General features: G+C 53.7%; 1 protein-coding gene across 2 annotated transcripts in view; it reads right to left on the bottom strand.

Moving 5' to 3' along the window:
• NSG1 (neuronal vesicle trafficking associated 1) overlaps nucleotides 1-15,358 on the bottom strand; it is a 32,485-nt gene extending 17,127 nt beyond the window's left edge. For both annotated transcript variants that reach the window (XM_055589090.1, XM_055589089.1), the window contains exons 1-3: nucleotides 15,206-15,358; nucleotides 14,650-14,805; nucleotides 10,044-10,160 (exon numbers count right to left, since the gene is read on the bottom strand). In XM_055589090.1, the coding sequence (XP_055445065.1) occupies nucleotides 10,044-10,160; nucleotides 14,650-14,778 (246 nt within the window). In that variant the 5' untranslated portion in view covers nucleotides 14,779-14,805; nucleotides 15,206-15,358. The remainder of the gene's footprint in view (nucleotides 1-10,043; nucleotides 10,161-14,649; nucleotides 14,806-15,205) is intronic.
• Between the last annotated feature and the right edge of the window lie 4,875 nt (nucleotides 15,359-20,233).

Here is a 20,233-nt window from a genome sequence, read left to right on the forward strand (position 1 = left end):
GGCTGCAGGCCTGAAGGCCAGGGATGGAGGCCAGGGAGTCCCCTGGCTGGTAGAAGGGCATTTCCTCAGAGACAGGGCCTTTCTTTCAGGGCCGATGACTTTATGGGGTGCACAGTGCTGGGGCCCACAATGCTTTTAGTGACCCCAGAAAATGGTTTTAACTTTCGCTTTTTAAAAAAAACAGAAAATAAAAAATAATGAATCCAGCCTGGATTATATTCATCTTTGGTCCAAGGCAATCATAAGACTTTATTTTTTTTTAAGGTAGAAAAGCACCTTGGGCCCCATGGCCCTGCCTTCTTTGGTCCTCAGCTCCCCAGTGGCTGGCGGATGTTCCTGGGAGACCTGACAGCGGCCACCTTGGAGTGAGCTTGGCCAGTAGGGTCAGCCCTGGTCTCTGCAGAGTGGTGTTAACTCATTACAGCTCAGGGTGAGAACCAGGAGGGGAAAGGTAGGAGCAGACACACTCATGGGGGGAGATGTCCAGGAGAGGGGTCTAGGCTTGAAGGACAAGGAGCTGACCAAGGAAAACTCAGCAAAGAGGGTTATTGTCATAGGGAAAGAGAGGCTGTGCCAAAGCCCAGAGACCCCAAACAGCAAGTTCAGCTGGTGTGGCTACAGCATCACATGTCGTGCAGGAGAGGGGCCACAGGCTGGGTGATAAAGGGCGCCACGCATCATACCAAGAGTGCGTGCATGCTAAGCCGCTCAGCTGCATCCGACTCTTTGCGACCCTATGGACTGTAGCCCCACCAGGCTCCTCTGTCCACGGGATTCTCCAGGCAAGAATACTGGAGTGGGTGGCTGTGCCCTCCTCCAGAGGATCTTCCCAACCCAGGGATCGAAACTCGTATCTCTTACGTCTCCTGCGTTGGCAGGCAGGTTCCTTATCACCTGGGCAGCCCGTCATACCAAGAGGAGGGAACCCAGATGGATCCTGGGTACTGCAGGATTCCAGGAGGCGGCTGCCCCTCTATTATACCCCAAATAAGCGTTTCTCACAGCTCCGGAAGGTGTCACCAGCTGCCTGAAGGACAGATGTTTGCCATCAGTTTACACGTGTGCATGGTGTGTGTGTGTGTGTTAGAGCAGATTCTACATGTTCCCTAAATTGACATCACTTTTGTGCAGCTGTCAATAAAAGCTCGAAAGCAGGAGATAACGGGATGAAATTACAGCTGCTGTACGTGGTTGCACTCATCGCCCTGGTTCTCTGCCAGATGCCCCCCATGGTGGCCCTCACCCCCTGATGTGGGCTGTGGCTTTAAGGGACAGCACGTGGGAACAGCAGGGGTCAGGGAACAGCCTGGTGCAGGGTTTCCATCACATTTGTGCCCCTGGCAGTCACATGAAGCCTATCAATCCTCAGACTCATGCTTAAAAATGCCTAAGACATGATACACAGGAAAGAAAACCAAAGATATTGAAATACTAATATGAAAATATTGCCAAAATGTAGATTTGTGATATAATATATACATGCTTCCTTATTAATACATCAAACAACAAGCTCTTACAATACTATGATTTCAAAGGAATGATGAGACTAAACACTTCCCGAAATCTCAATGTCACTTGCAGTGTGATACATGGAACACCTGTGATTCGTGTTGGTGAGTCACAAGTGTGACTTCTACTTCTGCAGCTGATTGTACCAAGTGAAAGAATGTGTCCACTGCAGACTATATAACACACTGCTGAAAGAAATTAAAGTAAGACCCAAGTAAATGGAATGACACCACGGATGGGAAGACAACAGTGCTAAGATGGGAATCCTTCCCAGACTGATCTACACGCAATACAATCCCTATCAAAATCCCAACAGTTTTTCCACAGAAACGGAAATTGCAAGGGTTTGTGAATAGCCAAAACAATCTTTAAAATGAAGAATAAGTTGGAGGACTCAGGCTTCCCAATTTCAAAACATACTACAAAGCTACAGTAATCAAAAACAGTGTGGGGCTAGCGTAAGAATAGCTATATAAAGCAATGATATAGAGTTGAGGAGTCCAGAACTGTAACCATGTGTTCATGGCCAACTGCCTCTTCACTCAGGGTGCCAAGACCATTTAACGGGGCAAGAAGAGTCTCTTCAATAAGTGGCGTCAGGACAACTAGCTATCTGCCCATGAAAGAATCAAGTTGGACCCTGACCACACACCACTTACAAAAACTAATTCAAAATGGAATAAAAACCCAAATATAAAAGCTAAAGCCTTAAAATTCTTAAAAGAAAACATAAGAGGCAAATCTTTATGACCCCGGATTTGGCAATGATGTCTTAGATAGAACACCAAAAGCACAATCAACAAACATAATCCGTACTTGACCGAAATTTTAAAATTTTGTGCATTAAAGAACACAAGCAAGAAAACAATGAGATGACCCACAAAATGGTTGAAAATATCTGCAACTGATACATCTGGTAAGGACCTAGTATCCAGACTATATATAAAAAACTCTTACAACTCAGCAATAGAAAGACAAACAACCCAATTAAAAATGGAAAAGGACTTGAACAGACGTTGCTCTGAAGAAAATAAACAAATAGCGAACAGGCACAGGGAGAGATATTCAACATCATTATCCATTATGAGGAAATGTAAACCAAAGCCACAACGAGATGCCCCCTCACACCTACGAGAATGGCTACAATAAAAGTAAATAATGATTGTTGGTGAGGATATAAAATGAAAACGTCGCACACCGTGGGTGGAAATGTAAAATGGTGCCGCTACTGTGGAAACCAGCAGTTCCTCAGTATGTTAAACAAAAAATCAACACATGAACCAACAATTCCACTCCTGGGTACAAACCCAAGAGAATGCAAAACAGGTGCTCAAACAGAAACTTGTACACAAATGTTCATTCCAGCACTATTCACACTTAACCAAAAGGAGGGAACACCACAAATGCCCATTGATAAGATGAAGAGATAAACGCAATGTGGACCACATAGTCTATGATTCCATTTCTATGAAGTGTCCAGAATAGGAAAATCCACAGGGACAGAAAAGAGATGAGTGACTGCTTAGAGCAAAGGGCAGAGGGAATCGGGGAGTAACTGCCAGTGGGTATGGGGCCTCCTCTGGAGGTGACTGAAATGTTCTGAAAGGAGACAGTGGTGACGGTTGCACAGCACTGTGAATGTAATCAACATCACTAAGTGGAAGACTTTAAGGCTGTGAATTGTATATTATGTATCAGTTCAGTCCAGTCGCTCAGTCCTGTCCTTCGCGACCCCATGGACTGCAGCACGCCAGGCTTCCCTGTCCATCACCAACTCCTGGAGCTTGCTCAAACTCATGTCCACCAAGTCGGTGATGCCATCCAGCCATCTCATCCTCTGTCGTCCCCTTCTCCTGTCTTCCATCTTTCCCAGCATCAGGGTGTTTTCCAATGAGTCAGTTCTTGGCATCAGGTGGCCAAAGTATTGGAATTTCAGCTTCAGCATCAGTCCTTCCAACACAGTTTGCTCCAAATAAAAGGAGGGGGTGGAGGTGAGGCAAAGACAGGAGGCCAGACTATGGCAGGGGTCTTAGAGAGACAGATGGGAACCCCAAGCCAGAGCAGCCTTACCCCCAGAGACCAGAGGGGTCCCAGGGGTGTGTTCTGGAAAGAACAGCCAAGAATGAACAGCAAATAGGCTATGGGCCTCAGGGTGAACTTTATTAGGAATTCATAAGGAGAGGATCATATGCCAGACCTGCTCGGGACAGTCCTGGCAACGGTTCCTGCCCCAGCATCCCAAACGCACAGGGCCCACTGCCACTCCCAAAAGTATCCCACTCTGGGCCATTAATTACACAGCCATGCAACTTACAAGGCCCTGGCCGCTGTACCAGTTCTCTAAATGTTCGCCATGAGCTGGGAACTGGCAGTTCACCCTATTTCACAGACGAGGGGCTTGAAGGGCATTTGAATATGCTGTGTTCCCACCTGCTCTTTCTGGTTGGGGTCTCCTCTCTTGCTGGGGTCCCTCCCAGGGGTCACTGCTCAACTGGGGTGGGAAGTAGGGCGTCTGTAGCAAGGCAGAGTCATCCCATGAACCCCACGTAGCTGCCAGTATGGAAAACAGAGCTTGGCAGGCTCCGTGTCCGGTGGACGTGGGTCTGAATCCTACTGCTACCCCTCAGTTAGCTGGCTGACCTTGGGCCGGGTTCCTCTCTGACCTTAATTCCCCACCTTCAAAACCAGGACAGAAGATCAACCTTCAAGACAGTAAGAGCGCAGGCAGGCAGCACTGGGTCGATGGTAGCTGGGTCATTCTTGCTCTGCTATCTCTGCCCTCCCACCCTTGGGGCTGAGAGGGAGGGTAGAGAAATGTGCTTTTCTGCTGAGTAATGCAGTTTAAAAAAAAAAAAAAGATCTTGGAAACATAAGATGAATCCTGACATCTCCAAGCATTTACAGCACTTAAATATTCTAGGTAACCCACACGAAGTGAACACACAGACACACCCCCCAGATGATTCAATCCACTTAATTATTCGATTCTGCGTGAAGCCCCCACTGTACAGCTGGGCCAGGAAACCACAAAACAGGGCAGGGGAACCCCACCTGACGCTCTGCTGAAGGTGACAGGGTGCTGAAGCTGTTGAAGTATTTCTAGGATCCCCAGTGCCAACTCGTGAAGACCGCCCCCACCGGTGAGTGCCAAGGAAACGGTGTCACCGTTCATAAATATTTAACAAATGCATCCTGAAACACACCAGGGGATTATTGGAGAGGGTGGAAAAACAGACTGACTGACGGCACAGGAAGCTCAAGGTCATTAAGGATGTGAGAAAAGATACAAACCACCCACAGATTCATTTGGTTGGTTCTCTTGTTTTGGCCACACCGTGTGGCATGCAGGATCTTATTTCCCAAACCACAGATCTAACTGCTCATACAACACCCCATCACTGCCCCCTGCATTTGGGAGTGCAGAGTCTTAACCACTGGACCACCAGGGAAGTCCCTACCCACAGATTCATTTGTGGGCAGAAGGCAAAGGGACCCCCCAGTGCAGCACACAGGGACCATGCTAACAAATCCAGTCTCTCCTCCCAGGACATTCTCCCAGCCCTACACCATCTGGACGAGGCTGACCTTGGAATCTCTTAAAGGCTTGAAGGCAATGTGGCAGCCAGGGGCTGGGATGCAGCCTGTTCACCCGAACCCTGAACTTACAAGGAGAATGCGTGTGGATGTCAGAGGTGTCAACAGCCCTCCATCACAGCAGTCGCAAGCAGAAATCTTCCTTTAATCTGCCTCATTATGGCCCCTCCGCCCTCCAGAATCCTACACAACACCATGACATGCTGCTCTGCATGGGTGAGCAGGACCACGCAATTAAACCAGTGTTCAGGTTTAGTTCATTTGAGAACCATCTCAGGCCCATGTTTATTCTCGGCACAAACACACCTCCAATTAATTAAGCGACCGCTTTCCTTGTTGACACCAACCTCTTCGGAAGCCTAGACTTTGGGCCACCGCTGGGTGGCTCATCCAGCAATCCCATGTGAAGGAGCCTCAGAAAACCCTCTCCCCAGCCAGCGGTTACCTAGCAACCAGCCTAGCAACCTCGTAGCCAAGAGATTAATCCCCGGGTGATAATCATAAAGCAACATCCAAAAAGACATCTCGTCTCGAGGATGCCATCCAAAGGTATATAAAGATGAGGCTCAGAGCAGCGGCCTCCCGCTCCTGAACTACACAAGTTACAGACAAAAGGGGGCCATGTTATTTACTTGTTGCTTCAACAGCTGAAAGGCATGGTTTCATTCTGGCCCTTCACACATGGGGCCGGAAAGAATGAAGAGATGGCTGGGCTGGGGAGCCATATGGAAGCTGCCTGGTCACCGGCAGGACGAGGAAGATGTTCTGTCCCAGGAGAGCTGTGACTGACCCTCAAGGTTGAGGGGGGGGCGCGTGCAGGTCCTCCTCTCTGCTGCCCACATGCACCCTAGTTTTCCAAAAGAGAGCCCCCCGCCCTCAGCCAGCTGACACCACCCACCAGAGAAGCACGCCTCACTGTCTGCGTGCATTCAGAGATGCGAGAAACATAAGTGGGCAGGAAAAGGCCAAGAGAACATTCTAGAAGGGCTAAAACCCTCAGCATCTTCAAAAGGCACCCGCTTTTCTGAGCCTGCCCTGCCCGAGTGCTAGAACGCAGCCCCACCCACAAAAGGTCACGAACCCAAAAGAATCATCTGGAGAGGTTGTTACAATACCCTAGGGTCCAAGGTCCCGCTGCTACAATCAAACCTCAGGTGATTCCAAGACAGGTGGCCCCAGGCCACACCTGGAGGCTACATTCCACACCCAGACCCCCGCGGCAGGCAGGCAGGCAGGGAACCAGCTACACCTGCTTTCTGTTTGGGAACAAAAGCAGGAAGTGTGCAGGATACAGGTCATTCAGCTGAGCGAGTTGGGACCACAGGCCTCCGGGTCAAACTGGCCAGGTGGCTTCACACGGACTGTGGGACCCTGGGCGTGTCACCTGCTGACTGCATGACCACCTATAAGGACTCACACCCCCACCCGGCCGCCTATAAGGACTCACACCCCCACCCGGCCCAGAGAGGAGCTTCCTCGGGAGCTACCATCAAACGTACCCAACAAGCCAGGGTCCCTGGAAATTTCGCCAAGTCTCCATCACTCGGGGCCAGCAGCCTGGTCTGTCACCCCGACTTACGGAGCTGTCACCCTGTGTGTCCAGCACCAGACGGAAGGCATCGGGGAGCTCCCCTCCTGCCTGACACAGAGGGGCTCGGAAGTTCTGTCTGCACCCAGAGCCCCTCACCTTCACTCTGCCTGACGGCGGCTCGGGGGCACTAAACTCCGGCTGCCTCCCCCAGGTCACCAACTCAGGTCAAGGGGCCTTTGCTTATTAGCAGGGTCATCCCACTAGCCTGACTCACCCCACTCACTGGGGCACGAGATCATAGGCCTCACACCCAAAGAGAAGCATGGGCCAGGGAAAGGGCACCGCAACATAAAAAGCTGAAATTCGAGGCTCACATGGGGAGGACTCGAGGTACATGGGCACCCCCATATCCGAAGGCTGCTGGAAAGGAGGGTGACTGGTGTTCAGACAGAGGCCACAGGGCGGCAGGCACTGGGAAGGGTTTTGAATCAACAAAGGAAAAGGCTTCTTAGAAGCAAGTCAGTCCAGCAGCACATGGGTCACCTGGGGCTCAGAGCATCCTGTGCAAATGTGTCCTGCAGGAGAAGCCACCTGGACCTCAGGTGTTATAGCCAAGGGCAGGCTGCTCAGGTTCAAGATTTCTACCTCAATTCCCCCTCAACTGCAAAACGCAGATAATAACAGTGCCTGCCCCCTGAGGTTTCTGAGTATAAAACGAGATCATAAACATAACGAGCCTGACCCAGAGTCTGGCTCCTGGGAGCACTCCATTACTGTGAGAGGCTGTCATTGCCTTGTTAAAAAGGGCAGTGGAAGCACCAGGAGGGTGAGGTTAATCCTGGGAGGCTTCTCGGCAGAGGTGATATCTGAGCTGGTACTGGAAGGTGACAGAAGGGGAACCGGGCCTAGAAATTGGAAGCAGGGCCCACGGAGCGCTGTGCGTGGCAGGAGGGGTGATGGAAGGGCATTGGACTCAGAGGCAGAGAGTCGTGTGGAGGACCCCAGCCCCTCCGGGTGACCTCCTGGGACTCAAGGGCCTCAGCTGCAAGAGGGGCTATAATACTCCCTTCAGGATGGCCCTGAATCACAGGGAGGCCACACAAAAAAAGTGTACAGACATGCCTGGTTTATACATAGAACTGGGGAAACAGGCCACTGCAGTGCAAAAAAATCCACTGAGCGCCAACTGTGGACAACACCTCTTAGACATCCCTGGGAGGTGGGAGCAGAGAAGGCAGGACCTCTGCCACCACAGCCCACCCCCTGGGATAGCACCGATCTTCTGGGCCCAGGTTCTTGGCAACTGGAACATGGTAACCACACAAAGGCCCAGCTGTGGCTGAGAGCCCTGGAGGCTCTGGTGCGTCATCCACGTCTTAAATAAGGGACCTGGGGACCTGCATCAGGTGAGCAAAAAGCACAAGCAAAGGACCCCAGAGGTGGGGTCAGAGCCTACAGGCAACTCACAGATGAAGGGATGGCCATTCAAGGGCCACAAAGTGTACTGCCTTGTAGGGACACAAAATGCCAGGGCCAGAAGAGGCAGGGTTCAAAGCAGGGATAACAAACCCAGCCATGCTCAGAGATCCAGATGGTGATGGTTATCATGACCTTGAAAATGAGGTCACCTCTGCCTCAGCCAGGGGCTGAGCCCCAGGTGTGGACAGGACGGGAGTGGCCCGAAGTGGCCCCAGAAGAGGTACACGCCAAGCAGCTGGCCAGAGCAGGAGACAGATGGTGACCTTAGGTCAGTCTGACCTGGTCCCCCATGAACCTCGCAACACAGATAAGCCACCAAGCCAGGAACCGCCAGAAGAGCATCTCCACCTGTACACCCTCCTGGACACCAGCAGAAACCACAGATGCAGGCCTGTCTGTGCCTCAACTTCTCCATCTGTAAAATGAGTTGCACAACAGTACTTGCTTCTCCAGGAAGGTTGATAGGAGGATTAGATGAGCTGACACCAGTAAACACCCCTACAGACACAAAAGACACAGCGACTCTGATGGGACCTGTTGTTTGGTTTTCAGGCAAGCCCCTGGATGGTCTTCCTCCAGCCCAGGAAGGCAGCACCAAGGGAGGGGAAGAAGGATTTAAAGCCAGATTGTGTCCTGGCATACCCAATCACCCCACAAAGCCACTCACTCCTTTCGGTTGACTTTCATCTCTTAACCAGTTCACAGGGTTGACCCAGAGAAAGAACAGGATGCAATATGCAAAGGAGCTTTGGAAACTGTAGCGCATGGGGGTGGGCAGGTGTCTATGCACCCAGCATAAAGACACTGCTCACACATCCACATGCGTGACAACCAGGGTGGCCAGTCAAGGCCACCCTTCAGGGCCTGGGTGACTTATGTCTTATGTCTCCTAAATCATTCCTTTGAATCTAGGTGAGAGCCTCCATTTTACCATCTTTCATCTACCAAAGAAACAAAGTTTCCAGAGTATCAATATCCTAACTTGTTCCTCAACCATCACAGCTGCTTCCACCCTCAGAGGCCACACAGACTCAGTGGAGAAGGCTTTGTCCCCAGGCTTGGCTGGAACCCTGACCCTTTCAGTAGCTGTCTCTCCCTCAAGAATGATCTGGAGCAAAGTTTCTTTCCCCAAAGTGAGCACTTCCGGCAACCTGTGTACAGAGCCGGCCAGGCCCCACAGCTCCGCATCCTGTCAAGGGTGGTGATAGATGAAGTGTGAACACAAGGGCTCCAGAGTGGACAACCTCTGACTCCTGGCCCTTCGAGGGACAGCTGTGACCGCCCTGTGCCTCAACTTCCCCATCTGCAAAACAGGTTACATGGAGAGTACTGACCACCTGGAGAGGGATGCTCAGATGAGCCTGCAATGCCAAGGCTCAGACTGGGTCTTGCACCAACTAAGGGCAATGGTTGCCTTTTTGTTATTGTTTGCCCCTCTTCTGCACTTAAGGTAAAGATTTTACTGTTGATAAAGTGTTAGCTGCTCAGTCGTGTCCAATTCTTTGTGACCCCATGGACTGTAGACCGCCAGGCTTCTCTGTCCATGGAATTCTCCAGGCAAAAATACTGGAGTGGGTTGCCACTCCCTTCTCCAGGGGATCTTACAGACTCACGGGTCAAACCCAGGCCTCTCGCATTGCAGGCAGATTCTTTACTGTTTGAGCTACCCAGGAAGCCATATATACCTGTGTCTAAAAGAAAGTAGAGGAGTGGGTTGTCCCTATTATTAAAACTTGGTAATACTGATCATTTTCTGAAAATAAAGAAAAGAAAGAGAAATTTTAAAAACCACAAGGTCAATTTTGCATATCTGGGGTCAGCCCATATTAGCATCTCATTCTGTTCCCATCATTCCACAGGTCATCTCTGGAGCCCAGTGGACCTGTCCTGGGGCAAAAGCAGCATCTCACCTATCTCCAGGGCCACTCACCTTGAACCTCTCGGTGACGCCCTCGGTGATGCTGACCGTGAACTCCGCTATCTTGGGAGGACGCACTTTGCCTTTCTTGCGGTCAGGTTCATATTCAGTCTTAGTTTTCACAACCACCTTGTTCAGGAAACAGAAGCAAACAGTTAGGAGTATGGCCACATGCATTCCGACACACCTGTCCAAAGAGGACAGGTTGTGGGGGGGACTCTAGTGTTCAAAGTCACCATTTGGCCAGGAAGTATTTCACAAAAAGAATGAGTACAGTCACCACTTATTACAACTCTCCTCTGTGCCAAGACTAGCAGAGAAATGACCCATTGGTAATCCTGAGAGCAGCACCAGGAGGGAAATATGACAACAGAGAGGCAGAGAAGTTAAGCTCCGAAGCCAAGGCCATGGAGCTAATAGGCAGCAGGCCTATTAGGGGTCAGCAGGGCCCCAGACTCCTGATGCAGTGCTCCCCCAGAACCTGGGGCTCCCACCTCCTTATCTGGTGCTCCCTTCACAGTGAACTCCCTTCACTGTGGTGCTGGAGAAGACTCTTGAGAATCTCTTGGACTGCAAGGAGATCCAACCAGTCCATCCTAAAGGAAATCAGTTCTGAATATTCATTGGAAGGACTGATGCTGAAGCTGAATCTCCAATACTTTGGCCACCTGATGAGAAGAACTGACTCATTGGGAAAGACCCTGATGCTGGGAAAAACTGAAGGCAGGAGAGGAAGGGGACGATGAGATGAGATGGTTGGATGGTATCACCGACTCGATGGGCATGGGTTTGAGCAAGCTCCGGGAGTTGGTGATGGACAGGGAAGCCTGGCGTGCTGCAGTCCATGGGGTTGCAAAGAGTCAGACACGACTGAGAGACTGAACTAACTGATCACTGCCCAGAGCTTCATGGTCTGGGTAGTGGGAAGGAAGGATACATTTATTTTTTATATGCTGCCAGGGGTAAAATGAGAAGATTCAAGTGCACTATTTCCCTCCAGGATTAGGAAGGAACAGGAAACCAGGCTTCAAGCAAATCACTTTTGGGGAGTCTCTCTGTCTCACCCCCACCATCCTCCTCTCTTCCCTGTCTCTGCGTGCTCAGTCGCTTCAGCTGTGTTTGACTCTTTGCGACCCCATGGACTGTAGCCCGCCAGGCTCCTCTGTCCATGGGATTCTCCAGGCAAGATTACTGGAGTGTGTTGACCACTTCCTACTCCAGGGGATCTTCCCAACCCAGGGATCGAACTCATGTCTCTTACCCTTCCTGCATTGGCCAGCAGGTTCTTTACCACTTAAATGGTCTCCTTGCTTGTTACCCTTCCACTCTCCACTGTGAAGCAGATGTTTTTCCAACCAGGAAACCTGCTCTGCCTTTGCTCCAGGGCAAACCTGTTCCCATCATCCCCACCAGCTTCAGATGAACCCTAACCCAACCTTGCAGCCTCCACCCTTAGCATCTCTGCATCATTTACTGCCCTCCTCATACCCTGTTTCTGGGATTGTTTCCTTTTCGGTCCCCACTTGACGAGGTGCTGAGGTACCCAGGGGCTACACGTCTCTAATCCCCAAACGCCCACCCCCACCCCAAAGCAGGAGCCAGGAAGTAGCTGTTGGACTGGAGAGGACCAGCCCCCCGCCGGCAACCCGCTTCCTCACCCAGGTGGCAGCGCCCTTCACTGGGTGGGACATATCACCTTGCATGATGCTGGGATCCAGGGCAGAACAAGGACTCAGGAGATTGCAGGGATCCCACACTGAGCTGTGACGGTGGACCCAGCCTCAGGGAGAAATTGGCTCACGCCTCGTTACACTGAAAAACCGATCCAAGGGCCACATCGCTTGTAAGCACACCCTTGGCCCCCTCTTCCCTCCCTCCGGTTGCATGCAGCTCTCCTCTGCCCAGCCTGACAGCCTGTGTGCCCAGTCCAGGGGCACCGTCTCTAGGGCAGCAGTAGGGCTTAACCCTGCCATCCTCGAACCCCAACTGTACCTGACTAGCTGTGTGACGCTAAGCACACCCTTGGCCACTTCGAACCTCAGTGTCCTGGCCTGTGAAATGGGAACAAGGCCCATCTGGTTGGGCTACTGCGAGGAGGAGGGAATCCCTGGGACCCTCAGCCTGGTGGGAACCTGCTCAGTAGCCCATCTGCCCAGATTCAGTCTGCCTCTGTCACTGCAAGGCTGACCTCAGGCAAGTTCCTTACTCTCTGTGCCTCCATTTCCACATCTGTAAAATGGGGCTGGTGGTTACTGTCTAATGTCAGCAGCACGAAAGGAAGTGAAAGCTGTAAACCACGCAGACAAGGGCTTGGTGCATAATAAGCATTCAACACACGTCAGCAGAGACTGGCCCTGACGCGGCTGCCAGCTCTGTGACTACCCGCACTGTCGCACCTCCAGAACCTCGGCACGCAGCACACAGCCCATTGACAACCCTATCTGCACTATCTGCCCCCAGACACGTGTCCTCTGGGACAGGTGACATCACCTCCCTGAACCTGGGCTGGGAGCAACACGGTACCACTGCTTGGGTTAAGAGACATCCTGGAGCAGTCTGGCTCCAAGAGGGCAGAGCAAGAGGTCTTGCTGGAGCCTCACATCCTGGAGGGTGGTGGCCAGAGTGACCTTGGGCATGTCCTGTAAACTCCCGGAGACTTGGTTTCTTCATCTGTGACCTTAGAAATCTTCTGGCCCAACCATCACTTCCTGCTAGAATCCCGAACTGGGAGCATCACAGGGATGGGAGATTCATCACCTTTCAGAGCAGCCTAGGTTACTCCAATACTTTGGCCACCTGATGCAAAAAGCCGACTCATTGGAAAAGACCCTGATGTTAGGAAAGATTGAGGGCACGAGGGGAAAGGGGTGGCAGAGGATGAGATGGTTGGATGGCATCCCTGACTCGATGGACATGAGTTTGAGCAAACTCCGGGAGATAGTGAAGGACAGGGAAGCCTGGCATGCTGCAGTCCAAGGGGTCACAAAGAGTCAGACACAACTGAGTGACTCAACAACACGACTGCTTCTGGACGGCCCAATTGGTTGGTCAAGACTTCATACCTGCCTGAAACCTACTCCCTGCTATAAGCCAACCGTGTGCCAGATGTTTCCAAAATGGAACAGACTTAGGACGCAAGAGGAGGCCGAGTGGAGGGAAGGACCTGACGCCGGTGCTGCCCGGGTACGCAGTGTTCCTGGCACAGGCTGCCATGGCTCCTGGGCTGAGGCAGGAGGGGAAGGTGGGGATGGTGGTGCCAGGCTGTGCTAACCCGGCAAGTCTGAAACCTACACGGCAAAAGGGAGGTGGGAGCCAAGGTCTCAGGCAGCCCTGCCCTTCCCTCAAAGCCTCTTTTGGACCATCAATGCCCCAGAGTGGTCCCACATGCCCCAGGCGCACAGGCGAGATCAGCTGATCCTTTTCCTTGAAATGAAACACTTGTTTCAGCCTCCCTCCAGCCTCTGCCCCCCTGCCTACTTACCCAAACACAGAGTTGGGAGGATCAGAATCACCTGGAGGAGCTGAGTAAGCCTTATCAAAGGGTCCACCATGTGAATAAAGGAATCCTCCAGAGAGGATGGATCCATGGCAGGGATATTCCCCCCCTCCCCACCCCTGCCCCGTCACCCATCATCGCCAACAGGCTGGAATAAAGGCCAAGTCCTGAGTCAGAACCGCCCTGCCAGGCGTTCAATGAAACAAGAAGTGCCTGCACACTTCGGGGAAGAGAGAGCACTTCCTGGTGGCTGGGGTGACTTCTAAAGAGCAGCAAGGCGGGCAGAAAGGATGCGAGTGCTCAATTTTAGGTCTCCGTTTCACGATACAGTTGTCTAGGCTTTTAAACGTTTTCTAAGCGTTAACTCTTGAAAAGACTGCTCTTAACGGACAGAAAGCACTCGATTGCAAGCTGTATTTAAGAAAAGAGGGGATTCTTTAAATTCAGCACACACACAAAAATCCCACTTCCAGGAGAGGATGGTGAATGGCTCTCCCCAGTTACACTAACACTGAGGAGCGCGATTGTTCAGCTTATTTGGAGATTTTCACAAAAGGAACAAAGAGAGGAAGGTGGCGGCGAAAGAGCACGCATTCTGCCGCAGCTACCACCGGTGTGTTTGGGCGGGGGGAGAGGAGGAGGCCCCCAGGGAGGGTCCATCTGGCCAAGGAGAGGGGTCTCCCCACCGCAAAGGGGCAAAACGGAAATTGCACCACCCCGGAAGGCGCGAGGGGCAGCCGAGCCGCTCCTGGGCTCACCCCCAAAGCAGAGCCCCTGGTACCCCGTGGCAGGCAGGCGCAGAGCTGGGCTGGCGGCGGAGGGGTCAGGGACCTCTCTCGGATCAGGGTCCCACGAAAATTAAGAAAGGATCTTTCCCGCGCAGTTCCTGGGTCAGCACGAAGCTGTCATCCAAGGCGGGGCGCGGAGGGTGGGGTGATGGGGGGCGCAGACCGCCCGCTCCAGAATCCCTCGCGGGTACGTGGTCCCTCGAGGCGCGTCCTCCACCCCGCCCAAGCCCGTCCCCAGCACACACGCGGCGCGATCCTTTTGTTTCGGCCGCCACCCGAGATTTGGGGGTGCGCACCCGGCCGTGCGGGGTGCCGGGGTGGGGGAGCCTCTCACCTTATCCGGGGGCGGGAACTGCAGCTGATTGACATCGAGGGGCGTCATCAGGGGGATGGTGTCGAAGCCATCCTCCAGCAGCGGCTGCTTGGTGCCCTTCTCCGCGAAATTGTTCCCCAACTTCACCATGGTTCCGGGAGACCCGAGGCTGCCAGCCTGCGGAGCGAGGGCCGGGCGGGAGTCACCGCGAGCCGGACCCACCCGCTGTCCCGGGCGTCGGCGAGCTCTCCGGCCCCCCGCCTGGTCTCCGGGGAGGGGTCGTGAGGATGCAGCGGTCGCGGCTCTAGGGGTGAGGGGCGGGCGCGGTGTATTTACGGACTCCCACCCGCTGGACAAAAGCGCCGAGTGCAGGGGCGCACAGCCGCCGGAGAGGGGGCGCCGCCCCTGCCCGTGAGGTCTAGACGCGTCCCCGGTCCTGGCGCGGCTGCGCCGGGGACCTGCCCGGGGACCCTCACCCCCGACCCTCCCACCGAGGGGTGATGCGCGGCCCTGGACCCGGCTCCCGGGCGGCAGTGTCCAGCCCGGGCGCCCCGCGGTCCCTCCGGCCGGCACTCACCCCACGCCCGGCTCCGGCAGGTCTGGGCTCCGGCCGCGCTCCGAGCCTCCGCGTCGCCCGCTCCTGCTCGCAGCAATGGCGGAGGCGGCGCCGCGCGGGGCCGGGGCGGGGGCACCGCGCGATTGGGCTCCCTCCTCCCGCTCGCCGCCTCCCTTCCTGCCGCTCCCGGGGGTTAATTGAGCGCGGTGAGTGCGTGCGTGTGGCGGCGGCAGCCTTGACGCAGCGCGCGCAACGGCCGCACAAAGGAGCGCGAGCCGGGCGCAGCGGGGAGCGCTCCCCGGGGGACCCCGCGATCGCCAGGACCTGGGGGCGGGAGAACAGGGGAGGGGTGGGATCGCGCCCCGGATGGGAGGCTCCGAGCGGCAAGAGGGCGCCCACAGGGCTGAAGCAGGGAATGGGGAGCGGGGCCGGCGGCCAAGAGAGGTACGGGCTGCGCAATCCCGGGGCGGCGGCCCGGGCTCGAGGCAATTGAAAGCCAGAGAAGGGCGGGGGGGCGATGCTAAGGATGGAGCAGTCCCCAAAAGTAGGGGAAAAGGTGCTACCCCCACCACCCCCACCTTGCAGTCGATCTGGGAGTCCTGAAGAATGGGGAAGGGTCCGACGGGGCGGGTTCCAGGAGGCGGTAGAGGGCGGCAGAGAAGGGAGCGTCCAGTTAGTGTGCGTGGCTGGGTGCGGGAGAGGGCGTGTCCCTGGTGGAAGGAGGCACGGATGGGAATCGAGGCTGGAGTGCGGGGCGGGGGGAGTGTTTTGGGGGTGCAGGCTTTGGGGGCGTTCTCCAGAGCCGGGGAGGAGGGCCCGGATTTGGGGGGACGCCCTGGTTTGCTAGAGGAAAGGAAATTCAAGGCAAAGACAGCGCGCTGCGTGCCGCGTCGGAGGGTTTCTCTGGTCCCGATCCGAAGAGAAAGCTCGGGACGCTTCAGGCAGCTCAGCCTCAGGCCTCCAGGGCACAGAAAGGGATCGTCCTGGAAAGAAAGAGGGGGTTTCTAACACGATCCGTTGGCCCACCCTCTCCGCAGCGGGGCCACTGGCGCAGCTGCCCAGATTAGGGCCCCCATTTTACAGGTTGGTTGGCCTGCAACCAACCCTGGCTTTAGGACTTCCCCAGAGAGAAATTGCCGGGGTGTGGGAGCAAGACCCGGAGCCGAGGAAGGGGGCTCAAGGAAAAAAGGGCTCTTCCCAGGCCCCTGTGTCCTGCTGGGGCCCTGCTAGGACCCAGAGTAGGTGTTCCCTAAAGTCTTACTTTAACACACTTTGCCTGCTTCTGCTTTGCTTGACTGGTGCCCTGAAGCCCAGCGTTTTCCATCAACTGCCTGCAAACCAGCCCCGCAAAACCTCCTGGCCCCCAGTCTACCTCTAGAATAGGAGCAGCCACTGCCTGCCAAGCCTTGAGCCACCGGCTCAATCTAGGAACCTGGCCATGGGCACCTTGGTTCCAGAATCACCAGGAGGGTACCAGCAGGTGAGGTACCTCTTACATGGCTCCAAGTCGTCACCAGGGTCCAAGTGGGCCTTTGACCACAGTGTAGCCTGAAAGGGTCCAGGCTCTTGGCACACACTACCCCTGGGCAGACCCTGGGGCGGGGCGGGGGTGGGGGGGCAGGTGTCCCAGGTGCTGGCCCCTGCCACTGGCCTTGGGGGCGTGACCTTAGCATCCTTTTGGCAAAGGGCCTTTGAACGCAGGACTGGTACTGCGATAAGGCATCTGTGTGTGGTCCAGGTTCTTCCGTGGAACCGGGGCAGCCTCCTTCCTGACACTTTGTTACCTCCTGCAGCAGGTGAGGAAGAGTGGCCAGAATCTGCTCAGGTCCTGGTTTAGGTGCAGATTAAGCTTACAGATCATGAGAAACTTTGTGGGCTTAAGCAAGGGAAGCTTTGCCCCATCTTAGGTACCAGCATTTTACAGACCCCAACACACACACATACACACACACACCAGTCAGAATCCCACACAGGGAGCTTCAGCGTGGGCCTCCTGCACCCCGTGTGACGAAAGCCCCTTCAAGGCTCTGTCACCTGTGAAGGACAGAGACAAGAACTCATGGTTGTCCCAGAGACAGCAGGGAACAGTTGCCGTGCGTTTGCTTGCTTTCTCGTTTTGTCAAGGATTTTGGCCCTGCGCGGGTCATTGGGTCTCTGCAGTTTGGTTCTGTGGGTTTTTTGTTGGGTGCCCAGGGCTTCCCAGGTGGTACTAGTCGTAAAGAACCTGCCAATGCTGCAGACGTAATAGACGCAGGTTCCATCCCTGGGTGGGGAGGACCCCCTGGAGGAGGGCATGGCAACCCACTCCAGTGTGCTTGCCTGAAAAAATCCCATGGGTGGAGAAACCTGGCAGGCTACAGTCCATGGGGTCGCAAAGAGTTGGACACAACTGAAGCGTCTTAGCACTAGCAGGCCATACCAGACCCCGTGAAGGGCACACACATGGGCAGCGCACAGGACACTCAGCCCGCCTGTCAGCAGCTGACAGATGAGGGAAATGAAATGAACAGCCTTTGGACAAAGCAGAGCGCCCACGGGAGTAAGCGACCATGTCCTATGCCAGGGGGAGGGTGCAAGAGACTGTGGGCAACATTTGAAATCCTGGAGGGGGGTGGGAGGGAAGGCAGAGCAGGCGGAAGGCCTCACAAGTAGGGGTGGAGGTGCAGGCATCCGTTCCCAGGGCTGCTGTAACAAATTACCCCAAACTGGGGGGTTCAAAACAGCAGAAATGTTTGATCTCACAGCTCTAGACGCCAGGGTCCAACATCAAGGTGTCAGCCAGCCACTATCCCTGCAGAAGTTGTGGGGGGAAATCTCTTCTGCCCCTGCCAGCCCCTGGTGGCCCCCATTTCTTGACCTGTGGCCACATCCCTCCAGTCTCTGCCTCCATGGTCGCCTGCCCCTTCCTCTCCTGTGTGTGTCTCCTTCTAGGGCACTTGTCATTGGATTTTGGGGCCACTGGGATGATCCAAATTAATGTTCTTGCAAAATCCTCAATCACATCATTTGTCCTATACGGTAACATCCACAGGTTCCAAGAGTTAGATTTGGACGTGTTTGGGGAGAACACCATGGAGCCCACCATAAGCTTCAAGCCTTTAGGGGTGCAGGGAACTGGGGAACTCAGGGTCGCAGATGCTTTCTGGGAGGGGCAGGGTCTGGGCTAGAGAGTCAGTTGAAGAGGCCACAGTCACAGAACTGGGGATCAGTGACGCTGTGTTGGTGGTTTTAGGGCAAACGGATTTAAGGTATTTTTACAGTCCACACAGAATGAAATCTGTGTGGAATACACCGTGTTCTTCCCTGGGACCCCAGTTTCATCCTCACACCAGCAGTCTGTAATTCCTGGTGCCTCACAGGATATTTGACAAAGATTTGGTTTTTCCAGATGACACTTTCAGGGACGTTTCTAGGGTTACGTTCCCTTCTGGGGACAGACCCATCACTGTGCAGGTGGCTGAAGTAACTGCCACCCCACCCACCTTCCACGGGGCAGGGCAGCCAGCTGCTGCTCCCCAACACTCAAGACCCTGTTCCCAGGTTCTAGCCTCTCAGCAACTTCTTTTGTCCCACTTTGTTGGAGCCCAGACTGCCACAGCAGGAGGCAGGCTGACCCAATCTGATTTCCAGTCCGGTCTCTTCCATTTCTAGCTGTGTGACTTTGAACAAGTTGCTTAACTTCTGTGTGCTTCAGTTTCCCCAGTATACACGGGGAGGATAATAATAGTCCCTCCATCACTGTCTAGTGAGGATCAAATGAGCCATTATTTTTAAAGCCCACAGTGCCTGCTTCGACTCTTATTACAGCGTTGACCTCTCATTAGGTGGTCTCTGTTGTTGGTAGCGTGTGCTGGAGCCAGGCAGAGGTGGTAGAGGCTTGTCATGGGTGTAGGATGAGGGCTCAGAATAACTAAGAAGACTCTTCCAGGGTCCTGATGAGCCTCTTTGCAGCTCAGGGAAGTAAATGCCTAGTCCCAGGCCACAGAGCTCTGGGCCACACAGCTCACTGGGCTGGCTTCCCATACCAGCCTGGTCCCCAGCATAGGAGCAAATCCTGCAAAAGGACTCAGTTTCTCATTTCTCCATCCCCTGTGCCTAGAACAAGGCCTGGCGCACAGCAACTGCACAGGAGTCAGATGTTAAATGAAATAGGCACCCACTCATCTTACATTCACAGTAGATCCAGACATCCTAATGTCAGGTTTGTAAAGGCAAGCTCAAGTGTGTCTTGAGAAAATTCAAGGTCTAATTCAAGCTGAAAGCAGGCTGGCCTGGAGCATCATTGAGACATTCTGCTTCCTAGGGTTAACCCTGCTACCAATGCTCATTTCTGGAAAATGCCAGACCTTGTTTTAAAATATATGCTGTGTAGACAAAATCATAAATATGGTCATTTTTATGATTTTAGTGTTTCATTCACCTTTGTAGTCCCCAGCCCTTGGCACACACTAGGGACTCTATGAATGGTTGAGAAATGAATAAGCGATACTTTTGTTCCTTTCTCTGTACTTGTAGGAACTAAATAAACAGGATTAAAGGGGCTCCAAGTCATTAGGTTACCTGTTACATTTTAAACAGAACTATGGTATTCCTCATGCGAAGAGTTGACCCATTGGAAAAGACTCTGATGCTGGGAGGGATTGGGGGCAGGAGGAGAAGAGGACAACAGAGGATGAGATGGCTGGATGGCATCACTGACTCGATGGACGTGAGTTTGACTGAACTCCAGGATTTGGTGATGGACAGGGAGGCCTGGAGTGCTGCGATTCATGGGGTCGCAAAGAGTCGGACACGACTGAGCAACTGAAATGAACTGAACTGATGGTATTTGGGGTTTTAGAGGTCTCCAGGGAAAGTTGGGGGGTTGTTTGGTTGTTGTTGCCTGTATAGCCTTAGTGAACCACTCTACAATTCCTGATCTTCCCCAAATGTTTCTTAGATCCACTTCACTTTGGCTCTGAGGTCCTTGACCTTGGCAGGGCTGCAGGGATGGGGGGCTGTGAGCAAGAAAGACACAGCGCTTTGGGGAGTGATTTTCTCCATTCTCAG

The sequence above is a fragment of the Bubalus kerabau genome, chromosome 7 (assembly GCF_029407905.1).
Source record: "Bubalus kerabau isolate K-KA32 ecotype Philippines breed swamp buffalo chromosome 7, PCC_UOA_SB_1v2, whole genome shotgun sequence".
NCBI classification, from domain to species: Eukaryota; Metazoa; Chordata; class Mammalia; order Artiodactyla; family Bovidae; genus Bubalus; species Bubalus kerabau.